Below are 13,061 nucleotides of genomic sequence, written 5' to 3'. Positions count from 1 at the left end.
AATTTCACATAATGAAAAAGTTTGTTTAGCAACAAAAAGCTTTCATGATCGATATATTGAAAGCCTTGTGTCTGATGTGAGTTCCCGGAGAAGCTTATTGAGGTGGAATATCATCTGGACATCGCTATCTCAGCCTATGAGCGAGAATTGTATAGCCGGATATGCAGGATGTGCCTGTGGTCATTATTGTATGCCTATCACTTCCAGCCTTCTGGTAAGCAGATCACTTTACCACGTGGTGCCTAGTGCTTTCATACACATGCACTATAGCTGGTGACTGGAATATTCCTCTCTTCTCCTTTGGACTTACCATGAGTTGTCATTTTTAGCGCCGCATTTTTTAGACTTTGAAAACTTTTTATGTACTAAATAGGGTAGGAGAGGGTTAACACCTCAAACAGGTTATTTTTGCGGTCTGTTTTGCTGGGGAACTTTTCCTTCACTTCTTGCCCTGAAGATGCAAAGTGAGGAAAAGTCCCATCTTAGATAATTATCACCATAACATTGATCCACGTTGTACAATTTTCCATACTGGTGACTACTCAAATAATTTTGGGTTTTCTCTTCAGTGGGAACATAGACTGCAAAAAAATGGCACACATTTGACAGTGGGCCTAACCTTGTCCCACTATATCCAAAACAAATGGAAACTTTGCCTTTACATATGCTAACTTTAAAGGTTTTGTATACTATCTTTTCTTTACTGCTTTTACTCAAGCTTTTGCCCTGGTTCAAATTCATGCGATTTGACATGTCAAATCGCATGCCAAATCGGCGGCAAATGCTGGCAATGGCAGCGTCCGAATTTGCGGTGCCGCACCGATTTTCAAAAGTAGTTATTGTACTACTTTTGGCGATTTCAGGGTGCGATTTCCATTGACCTCTGTGCAAACCTGCACAGATGTCTCCTGAAATCACCCCCGAAATCGGGACTAACATGCAGGAATGAAATAATGCGAGTTCAGCTGAACTCGCACGATTTCATTTCCACAGTCAGTGGGAACCAAGGCTTAATGTCACTGCTTAGTTAGTTTGCTTTTCTTTATAACACTACTAAATGATCTGGCTTTCCAAAATTCGAAGTTTACAGAAATACATAGTTTATATTTTGTGACCGTCCTAAATTACTATCAAGTTCAAGCATTAATATATTTTTTGACCTGTTTAGAGAAAACTCTTAAGACAGGGTTCAGAGCTTTGCCCTGTGATAGCACACCATTATGCATTGTAATGCGCTGTTACAAATAGTAGTGCTTGTACTTGCACCCCTGTGCTGTTTCTTAAAGCAGTGTGTTTTTAGTGCGCCTGAGGGAACACGTGAAATTTACATGCATTCCCACACCCATGTGAACCTAGGCTTAGAAAGCCTGTGATCTACAGTAACAATAAAACGCAAACCAAGCTCTTTACCAAGTTATCCTCTTCAGTTTTGCCTTCAGCTGAATTTAAGCTTGCTATGCCTGAAGGCGGTAAAGGGTAACGCCTTTTAATGTGTTACCTGTAAAATCCAGTAGCTGATAGACTTATTCTCTCAGCGAATGCTTGCTGAACCTGAAAAAACAAAAATGAATGCCAATTTTTCCAGGTTTGGAAAGGTCTGGGACCAATAGAACTTACAGATGTAAAGCGTAATTGCTATGTGTAATTAAGCCCAACTCCAGTCATTTTCCTTGTTTTGGATAGCACAGGGAGGGCTAGAGGCACCATTAGGTTTATACTGCTATGTGCATAGTTGTAAGGTCTCTTCTCCCTTCTGGTCAGAGAATAATTAACCACTTCAATACAGGGCACTTATAAACCTTCCTGCCCAGACCAATTTTCAGCTTTCAGCGCTGTCGGAGTTTGAATGACAATTGCGCGGTCATGCTATACTGTACCCAAACTAAATTTTTTTCATTTTGTTCCCACAAATAGAGATTTCTTTTGGTGGTATTTGATCACCTCTACGTTTTTTTATTTTTTGCTAAAAAAATAAAAAGACCGAAAATTTTGAAAAAAAAAAAAGTTTTGCTTTTGTTTCTGTTAAAAAATTTTGTAAATAAGTAAGTTTTCTCTTTCACTGATGGGCACTGATAAGGCGGCACTGACAGGCAATGATAAGGCAGCAACGATGAGGTGGCGCCAATGAGCGGGCACTGACGATGGGCACTGACGATGGGCACTGACGATGGGCACTGACGATGGGCACTGACGATGGGCGCTGATATGCGGCGCTGATGGGCGGCACTGATGGGCACTCATGGATGGCACTGATGGGCACTCATGGATGGCACTGATGGGCACTGATAGGCGACACCGATGAGGTGGCACCAATGAGCGGGCACTGATGGGCACTGATAGGCGGCACTGATGGGTGGCACTGATATGCAGCACTGATGGGCACTCATGGGTGGCACTGATGGGCACTCATGGGTGGCACTGGTGGGCACTGATGGGCACTGATGGGCGACACTGATATGAGGCACTGATAGGCATCCCTGGTGGCACTGGCAGTGGTAGGCATTGTGAGTGGGCACTGATTGGCAGCTGCCTGGGCATTGATTGGCAGCTGGCTGGGCACAGATTAGTATTTCCCTGGGGGTCTAGGGGGCATACCTGGTGGTGCAGTGTGGATGGATATCCTGGTGGTCCTGGGCGGCTTCCCTGGTGGTCCTGGGTGGGATCCGAGGGGGGGCTGTGCTGATAAACAATCAGCACAGACCCCCCCCCTGTCAGGAGAGCAGCCAATCGGCTCTCCTCTACTCGCGTCTGTCAGACGCGAGTGAGGAAAAGCCGATCACCGGCTCTTCCTATTTACATCGTGATCAGCCATGATTGGACATGGCTGATCACGTGGTAAAGAGTCTCCGTCAGAGACTCTTTACCTAGATCAGAGTTGCGATGTGTCAGACTGACACACAGCAACAACGATCGCCGCGATGCACGCCCCCGAGGGCGCGCAGTGGCTTAATAACCTGATCACGTCTAATCTTTTTGGCTCTATATACCACCACAATGGATTTGAAATGAAACGAACAAGATGTGCTTTAACTGCAGACTTTCAGCTTTAATTTGAGGGTATTTACATTTAAATCAGGTGAACGGTACAGGAATGACAACAGTTTGTATGTGCCTCCCACTTTTTAAGGGACCAAAAGTAATGGGACAGATTAACAATCATCCATCAAACTTTCACTTTTTAATACTTGGTTGCAAATCCTTTGCAGTCAATTACAGCCTGAAGTCTGGAACGCATAGACATCACCAGACGCTGGGTTTCATCCCTGGTGATGCTCTGCCAGGCCTCTACTGCAACTGTCTTCAGTTCCTGCTTGTTCTTGGGGCATTTTCCCTTCAGTGAAATGCATGCTCAGATTCAGGTCAGGTGATTGACTTGGCCATTGCATAACATTCCACTTCTTTACTTTAAAAAACTCTTCGGTTGCTTTCGCAGTATGCTTCGGGTCATTGTCCATCTGCACTGTGAAGCGCCGTCCAATGAGTTCTGAAGCATTTTGCTGAATATGAGCAGATAATATTGCCCGAAACACTTCAGAATTCATCCTGCTGCTTTTGTCAGCAGTCACATCATCAATAAATACAAGAGAACCAGTTCCACTGGCAGCCATACATGCCCACGCCATGACACTACCACCATCATGCTTCACTGATAAGGTGGTATGCTTTGGATCATGAGCAGTTCCTTTCCTTCTCCATACTCTTCTCTTCCCATCACTCTGGTACAAATTGATCTTGGTCTCATCTGTCCATAGGATGTTGTTCCAGAACCGTGAAGGCTTTTTTAGTTGTTTGGCAAACTCTAATCTGGGCTTCCTGTTTTTGAGGCTCACCAATGGTTTTCATCTTGTGGTGAACCCTCTGTATTCACTCTGGTGAAGTCTTCTCTTGATTGTTGACTTTGACCTACTTCCTGGAGAGTGTTCTTGATCTGGCCAACTGCTTTCTTCACCAGGGAAAGAATTCTTCGGTCATCCACCACATTTGTTTTCCATGGTGCATTCTTTCTTTTTAAGGATGTTCCAAACAGTTGATTTGGCCACACCTAATGTTTTTGCTATCTCCTAATGGGTTTGTTTTGATTTTTTCAGCCTAATGATGGCTTGCTTCACTGATGGCGACAGCTCTTTGGATCTCATATTGAGAGTTGACAGCAACAGATTCCAAATGCAAATAGCACATTTTAAATGAACTCTGGACCTTTTATCTGCTCCTTGTAAATAGGAAAATGAGGGAATAACACACACCTGGCCATGGAACAGCTGAGCAGCCAATTGTCCCATTACTTTTGGCCCCTTAAAAAGTGGGAGGCACATATACAAACTGTAATTCCTACACCGTTCACCTGATTTGGATGTAAATACCCTCAAGCTAAAGCTGAAAGTCTGCAGTTAAAGCACATCTTGTTTGTTTCATTTCAAATCCATTGTGGTGGTGTATAGAGCCAAAAAGATTACAATGGTGTCGATTTCCCAATATTTATCACTTGTTGGACTTTGTTTTTTGAATTTCACATTTTACACTCCAGGAGAACAGTAGATTTATTCAGAAATTTTTATTTTTCACATTTCTTTGTTTTATGTATGTCATTATATCATTAGACTAGGATTGTCATATATTTTTTCACTTGATGCACCTTATATACACACTGGATGTTATTTTAGATTGCTGTTTGGAATCTGTGGCATTGGCGCACTTTACCAGTGATCTAGAGAAGAGTAGAGAAGATTTATTTTTATTTTCACTTGCACTTGCCTATTCTGTTCTACATGCTTACTTGTTAGGTGTGTGAGCGGTTCTATTTAGTATTTATATATATTGATTAATTTCTGCACTTTAGTTAGCGCCACATACTTCACTTATTCGTATATTTTATCTGTGTGGGAACACTTTTATATGTTGGCAGCTTCTCCCATCCTTTTATATCCTATTCTATACAGTTTGGTTTTGCGCATTAGTTCCCCCATTTCTTAATAATGGTGAGTACCGTATGCTTATGGATTATAGTATTCAGCATAAAAAGTTTGAGAGTATTGTGACCAAGCATTGGGCAATACACAAACAAGATCGGGTACTTGGCCCACTGCTTCCTGTATGCCCACAGTTCATTTATAGAAAAGCACCCTCTCTTGGAGATAACTTGGAGTAATCCCAATGATCGACTTTTCTCTCTTATCGGGTTTTTATGAATGTCGGAGGTGTGCAGCGTGTAAAAATTTGAAGGTGAATATAAAAAAGCAAAAGGAGTTTTGTTCTTCAGTTTCTAACAGACAGTATAAAACTAAAGATTTAATTACTTGCACCACTCAGGGCGTTGTTTATATGCTTGAGTGTGAGTGCGGGCTTCAATATACTTGAAGGACATCAAGGGCTTTATATGTAAGTGTTAGGTCACCTGAGGCCAGGTGACAGATGCACACCGCTGGGGTTAGGAGCGCACCGCTACGGTTGTGGACCCTTAGGCTGACTGCTGCGGATGGAGCTCTGGGTGGTTCAGGAAAGCAGCTCCACCTGAACACCGACACGGAGCAAACAGGACGCCAGAGTGTAAGATTCCCCAGGTGTCGGGGCACACTCTCTAAAGCTGAGACCAGACCTGAGAGGTAAGCAGATAGTCAGAGCATAAAACATTACTTCAGATTCATGACAGTACCCCCCCTCTTTTACGAGGCCTTCCCCTCCCCCGCTTGGGACCAGGCTTGGAAGGGAACTTCAAATGAAACTTTCTCAGAAAACGAGGTGCGAAGACATCCGATACAGGAATCCAAGACCTCTCCTCAGGAACAAAACTTTGCCAATCGACAAGATATTTAAGAACATCTTTACAGATGCGAGAATCCAAAATGTAACTAACCTTGTACTCTTGATCATCCTCAGAGACCAGAGCCAAGGTAGGGAGAGGATGAGAGAACTTATTGAGACCTAAAGGTTTCAGAAGGGATACATGAAAGGAGTTTGAAATCTTGAGGCTTTTAGCGATCTGGAGTTTAAAACAGGATTCGGCTTAGAAATCATAGTGTTAGAACCAATGAATCATGGGGCAAATTTCAGAGAAGGAACCTAAAGTTTGATGTTTCTGGTGGAAAGCCAGACTTTGTCTCCTGGCTGTAGTGGAGGCGGCTTACGCCTGCGACGGTCAGCAAAACCCTGAATTTGTTAGCAGCTGTCTGGAGGGAATCATGAACGTCAACCCAAATGGAATCGAATGATTCCTGAACTGTAGCCAAAAGCTGGCATGTAAGGAGAAACGGGTCATAGGAAGAGTGAGCTGATGATATCTTCTATAAACTGTGACAAAGGGTGTCTTTTGAGAACTGACGTGAACATGATTATTGTGAAAGAACGCTACCCACGGGAGTAGTGATGATCAATCATCATGATAAGCAGAGACTAAGGTGCGAAGAGAGACCTCTAACTCCTGATTAACCCTCTCAGTCTGTCCTTTGGATTGAGGATGGTAAGAAGAGGTAAAATTCAAGGTAATGTTGAGGGGTTTTCAAAAGGCTCTCCAAAAGCGAGAAGTGAATTTAACACCCCTGTCAGAAACAATATGGGAAGGAACTCCATGGAGAACAAAATGGGAACCAGGGCAGGAGCAGAAGGGAGACCAGGATAAGGAACAAAATGAGCCATCTTGGAGAATCGATCAATTACCACCCAATGACCCTATTATTCTTAGAAGGTGGAAGATCGGTGATAAAGTCCATGGCAATGTAAGACCAGGGGTCCTTAGGAATGGGCAAAGGCATGAGAAGACCACCATGAGCTTGCATGGAGGATTTAGACTGAGCACAGACATGACAAGCCTTAATGTAGTCTTTAACATCAGAACGATGAGTAGGCCACCAGTAGTGGCGGCTGATGAGAAAGAAAGATCGAAGAGCCCCAGCATGACCTGCCACCTTGGAATCATGACTCCAACAAAGGATCTTAGTTCTTAACTCGGTTGGAATGAAGGTCTTGCCAGGAGGAATTTTTGAGTTCAGGGTAGAATGGGCAAAAATATATGAGGTAGGAATTATCGACTCAATTTCAGAGGTGGGCTCCTCATCCTGAATGTCAAATGACCTGGAGACAGCATCAGCCCGACTGTTGTAGGAACCAGGTTTGTACGTAATAGTAAAATTAAAACTGGAAAGGAAAAGACTCCATCTGGCCTGTCTGGGATTCACTCGTTTGGCATTCTGTAAGTACTGCAGATTTTTATGGTCAGTGAAAATTGTTATGGAGTGCGGGGAACCCTCTAAGAGATGACCCCACTCCTACAACGCCAATTTCATCGCAAGAAGTTCCCGATCACCAATAGTATAATTTTTCTCTGCCTGAGAATTTTTTTTGGGAGAAAAACGCACATGGTTGATGTTTTTCCTCAAAGGATTGAAGCACAGCACACACCCCAGTTGAGGAAGCGTCCACTTCAATAACAAATGGGTCCCCAGGGTTAGGTTGCCTCAACAAAGGTCCAGAAACAAAGGCAGCTTCAGGAGGCCACTCCTTGGCATTTGCACCTGTCAGAGTACTTACTGAGGCCGAGATGCCGAGAGCGGTCCGCCCTTGCAACTACGCGCACCCCGTCCCCTGAAGATGATACAGGGAATGGATGGCACTAAGGAGCACTAGCCACCAGCAGGTATAAAATCCTTTGTGGAGGACTGCAGAGCTGGGTCTTAGGGGTGCAGGAGTCCTGGAACTGGCTGAATACTCGATGCTGGGTGGAGTAGGCAAACTGTAAGCAAGCAGAGGGTCAAACACAAGTGATAGGCAAGGCAAGTCCGTATAGGCAGGCCGAGGGTCAAACACTGGTGGCAGGCAGAGTAAGTCTGTTAAACAGGCCGAGGGTCAAACACTGGTGGCAGGCAGAGCAAGTCCGTTAAACAGGCCGAGGGTCAAACACTGGTGGCAGGCAGAGCAAGTCCGTTAAGTAGGCCGAGGGTCAATCCAGGAGAAAAGTAGCATGGTGAGAACAGTCCGGGTCACAACAGGAGATCAGGTAAGCATAAACAGGAAACAGGAACTAACACGAGCTGACGACAAACCAGCAACCCGTCTGGGCGCTGGAGCCGTTTTAAATAGCACCGCCAAAGTGTCACGATGGGCGTGCACGAGTTACCGCGCACGCGCGTGCACCGCTCCATCAGACCGTGCGCGCATATGCGCCAGAGCGCCAATCCACCGCGCACAGGAACATGGTGAATGCGGCTGGAGAAGACCCTTCTCTGACAGCACCCTTCTTGGTCAAGGCAAGAAGGGTGCAATGGACCAAGAAGGGTGCAGCAATGGAAGAGTAATTCCTAATGAACTGCCTGTAATAATTAGTGAACCCAAGAAAGCGCTGTGTGGCCTTGAGGCTGGCAGGAAGAGGCCAATTGGTAATGGTCGAGACCTTTCCAGGATCCATACGAAAACCCAAACTAGAGTCAAAGCATCCCAAAAACAGAACCTCAGAACATTCTGATGAACATTTCTCCAGCTTGGCATACAGATTATTTTCTCTAAGGCGCTGAAGTACAACTCGGACATGGTTTCTGTGAACAAGCAGATTTTCTGAATAGATGAGAATGTCATCCAGATAGATGACAACAAATTGATAAAGCAGATCCCTGAAGATTGCGTTGACAAAGTTTTGGAACACAGATGGGGCATTACACAGACCAAAGGACATAACAAAGTATTCATAATGCCCATCTCTAGTGTTAAACTCAGTTTTCCATCCATCACCCTCCTGTATCCGGAGATCAGAGATTGTATGCACCCCTGCTATCCAACTTAGTGAAAATGGAGGCACCTTTCAATCTGTCGAACAGTTCCGATATTAAGGGTAAGGAGTATCAGTTTTTGATTGTCAGAGCGTTTACACCTCGATAGTCAATGCAGGGTCTTAAGGTCCCATCCTTCTTGGCTACAAAAAAGAACCCTGCTCCCGCAGGCAAAGAGGATTTTTGAATGAATCCTTTCTTTAGATTTTCTGCAACATACTTAGACATGGCCTGGGTCTCCAAAATGGACAAGGGATAGGTCTGGCCCCTGGGCAGGGTTGCTTCGGGAACAAGATCAATAGCATGCCTGTGAAGAGGAAGTACCTCAGCCAATATTTGCAGAACACATCCTGGAACTCGCTACATGGAAGGAAGAGCAGGAAGAGCAGAAGATACTGATGTGGTGGCCACAGGAAGTCTCCCCTTTGGGGTAACCCTTGAGTAGGCAGGATGAGAAACAAGAGGGACCCCAAGCCAGGATCTGCCCAATAGTCTAGTCAATGTGTGGAGAATGGAGCTGTAACCAAGGAAGGCCCAATACAATGCGGATTAAGGCCTTAGGTAGAACGAGAAAGGATATCCACTCCTGGTGGAGTACCTCTACAGACATCTTGACAGGGAGGGTCTGAAAGTGGAGAGGCCCCCCCCCCCCAGGAAGAACAGTGCCATCAATCGCTGAGACCACCAGCGGAGTGGTGAGAGGTGAAAGAGGAATTTTCATGGAAGACGCAGTTCCCCAGACCATGAAATTGCCAGTGGCTCCGGAATCCAGGTAGGCCGAGACTGCATGAGAGGAAACGTTGACATGGAGGAGCACAGAAAGGAGACTGGATGATGAAGGTGATTTTCCTGGGTCCAATACGCCACCTTAAAGATGTATTAGACCCAAACGTTACCCAGACGGAGAGAGCAGGTGTCCCAAAAATTACCTTTGCCCCCACAGTAGAGACACAAGCTCAGAGTTCTGCGCCTAGCACGTTCTTCAGGGGATAACGTAGTCCGGTCCAGCTGCATAGGTTCCACAGCTGGCAGGGGATGCTCCACGCATCAAGGAGAGGGGAGCTCGGGCTGGCTAAGGACCATGGAGTACTGGCGTCTTTTTTTTCTAGGGTCCTCTCCTGGAAGAGAATATCGATCTGCTTGCACATGGAGATGACATCATCCACACCAGAGGGAAAGGTTCTTCTCACCAACTCATTCTTCACTCTGTCAAAGAGGCCTTGTAAAAAGGTTGCAACAAAGTCCTCATTATTCCAGCTCAGCTCAGCAGTTAAAATGCAAAAAGGCCATACTGTCCTACCGAAGAAGACTCTTGGCGGAAACATAAAAGGGCACTGGCCACTGAAGAGACACGACCCGGTTCCTTGAAAATATTCTGAAAGAGTGTCAGGAAGTTAGACAAGCTGGAACCCACCCGGTCATTCTTCTCCCACAGAGGAGCAGCCCGGGCTAAAGCCTTGCTGGTCAGGAGGAAAGCAAGCCAAAAAGGGCGCTATTTATTTTATTGTTTTTCATTTTTAAATACAGGATAGTCAGAAGGACAAGCCAAGGTCGGGGCAAGTAGCAGACAGGGATGGTCAGAAAGGCATGCCAAGGTTGGGGTCACTAGCAGACAGGAATGCTCAGAAGGACACGCCAAGGTCGGTACATGGAAGTCAGCGATAAACATACAGCAGGACGCCACACCAAAAGCCCAATCACAATTTTGTTCGGCAAAGGCTGGCTTGCAGTGTGTGGGGTTAAATAGTGTTTCCTGTTGAGAGGCTGGGGTGGAGCCATGCTGAGAGCTCATACTTAAACGCCCAGGTTGGGGGCACGCTCTCTAAAGTTGAGACACAGACCTGAGAGGTAAGCAGATAGTCAGAGCATTAAATATTATGGCAGATTTATAACAGTAAGGATAAGAGAACTTGCAAATAATATTAAAAAAGGTTTGAAAACCAACAGTATGTTGAGACACTTCAGGACCTATCATAATAGAGACCCTAGGGGCCTCAAGTTTTGGGGCATCGAGAAGGTCTTGAGACACTGGAGAGGTGAGAATTTTGTCTGACATTTGAGCCTCAGGGAGTCATTTTGGATTTATGAAACAAAGGTCCTGACCCCTGCTGGCTTGAATGTCGAATTTGACCTCAATTGTTTTATATCTGATAGAGGAGTTTGCATTATATTGCTTAATGCTTTTATTGTTTTGTGAAGAGATGACTGCGATGTGACTTAGCATTTTTTGCCAAATTTTCTTTGCTAATTTTTTGGAGATTTTATTTGTATTTTTGTGGTTGGAGTACCCCTTTATACTTAATTGAAGCTGGCTATGAAAGGGGAGTAGCAAGGCTTCGGTGTGACTGATGTAACTCCACTTTACATAATTAGGCAGTTTTTATATGCTATTGCGAGTATGAGAGGTTTTAATAAAGCCTCATATTTTTAATTATTATTTTGAGTATGGGGTGGAACAATCCCTTTTAATGCGAAGTGCGGCTGTGATGAATTAGGCAGCATTTGGTTGCCATGGCGCTCGTTACTGAGTGCATTTAAATGAGGGTTTCCATATGTGGCTCCGTTCCCATTGACAAAGTCCTGCCTACGTACGGGGGAGGAGCTACGTATGACGTCACCCAGGCCATCTTTATGGTTGACTGTTTGTAACCTGAGCACTGGATACATGCACTTGGTACAAGTGCTTTTCTTGTAAGTTCTTTTAACCATTCAAAATAAATTTGCAATTAAATGGAGAGCACTAGATTGTTCTGCTTTTACTCATATACAGTATATACAGAGGATGGTATGGCAGTGGCCCACAGCCATTCAAAAGCCGCTTCTGCCACCTCCAGAGGCATGTTCTGTTTTTTTTTTTTTTTTTTTTTGTTAATTGCTGAACATCAATTTTACATTCTGGGGCCATGTCACAACTGCAAGCAAAGCATTTAACTTGCAGTTGTAGGGTGGCCACATTGCTCTAAATAGGAGAGTTTGCATCATTGCTGGAGTATGTGTACTGCCCTGTCAGGCTAGAATGTTAGAATTCCAGTGGGCAGCCAAACCATGCCTCAGCCATCCATTTTTACCTCACCTTGACCTCCTGACCTAATCTGTTCTCTCTGCACTACAGATGTTGCTTTTGAGCCCATTAGACATTTCCTCTTTGTGCTCTGGTTTTCCTGGTCATAAATCTGGGAATTGTCTGAGCCAGCAGCTTTATCATTGCCACCCCTGCCTGTGTTTCCTTGACCAGGTCAGGGATGGCCTTTAACTCTTTCACTGCCAGAGCTGTTTTTTTGCACACATTTATAAAATCATTTTAGCCTTGAAGATTGCATAAAAATCCCTAGAAAATAAAATAGTGGTAGTTCCAATTTTTTTTATGTTACACGATATCAGAGCAAAGGTCTATAAAATGCAAAAGTTCTTTAAAAATACACTATAGTTAAATTGGGTAATTTATTGTGTTTGTGTGCCCTAAAATTTTTGGTAAAATATAAAAGATGAGGTATTAGATACCCAACATGTCAAACCTTAAAATTGTGGGCTCCTTTAAAATGGTGACAAACTTCAGTACCCCCCATTTTCGATATGCAGTGCTTTAAAAGCCCCTACAGGTCATCAATTTAGAGTGGGGGTCAGCAACTTGTAGATCGGGATCTACCAGTAGATCGCATTCATGTGAATTGGCATTTTTCGTGTTTTGTTGCCTCACAACCTGGAATAGACATGGATTGTTTGAGGATTTTGCTGCGATCACAGCTCTAAGTCGCTTTGGATAAGTCTCCATGAGCTTGCCACATCTTACCACTGGGATTTTTGCCCATTTCTCCTTGAAAAACTGCTCCAGCTCCTTCAAGTTGAATGGTTTGCACTTGTGAACAGCAATCTTTAAGTCTGACCACAGATTTTCTATTGGATTGAGGTCTGGGCTTTGACTAGGCCATTCCAACACATTTACATGTTTCCCCTTAAACTATTCAAGTATTGCTTTAGCAATGTTTGGGGTCATTGTCCTGCTGGAAGGTGAACCTCCGTCCAAGCCCCAAATCACACAGAGAGTGGTACAGGTTTTGCTCAAGAGTATCCCTGTATTTAGCACCATCCATCTTTCCCTCAACCCCGACCAGTTTCCTAGGCCCCACTGCTGAAAAACATCCCCACAGCACAATGCTGCCAACACCATGTTTCACTGTGGGGATGGTGTTCTTTGAGTGATGTGTTGGGTTTGTGCCAGACATAGCATTTTCATTGATGGCCAAAAAGTTACATTTTAGTCTCATCAGACCAGAGCACCTTCCTCCATACATTTTCACTTCCTCCAGA

The 13,061-nt window shown here is 44.5% G+C and overlaps 1 protein-coding gene across 1 annotated transcript in view; it reads right to left on the bottom strand.

Annotated features, from left to right (window-relative positions):
- The window catches only part of LOC141146728 (aldehyde oxidase 1-like), a 303,420-nt gene that overhangs the window by 23,800 nt on the left and 266,559 nt on the right, over positions 1-13,061 (bottom strand). Inside the window, exon 30 of the mRNA XM_073633238.1 lies at positions 1,499-1,551. Coding sequence (XP_073489339.1) covers positions 1,499-1,551 — 53 coding nt within the window. The remainder of the gene's footprint in view (positions 1-1,498; positions 1,552-13,061) is intronic.

This window comes from Aquarana catesbeiana, linkage group LG06 (genome assembly GCF_042186555.1).
Source record: "Aquarana catesbeiana isolate 2022-GZ linkage group LG06, ASM4218655v1, whole genome shotgun sequence".
In the NCBI taxonomy this organism is placed as follows: domain Eukaryota; kingdom Metazoa; phylum Chordata; class Amphibia; order Anura; family Ranidae; genus Aquarana; species Aquarana catesbeiana.
This window is presented reverse-complemented; position numbering and strand designations above follow the sequence as displayed.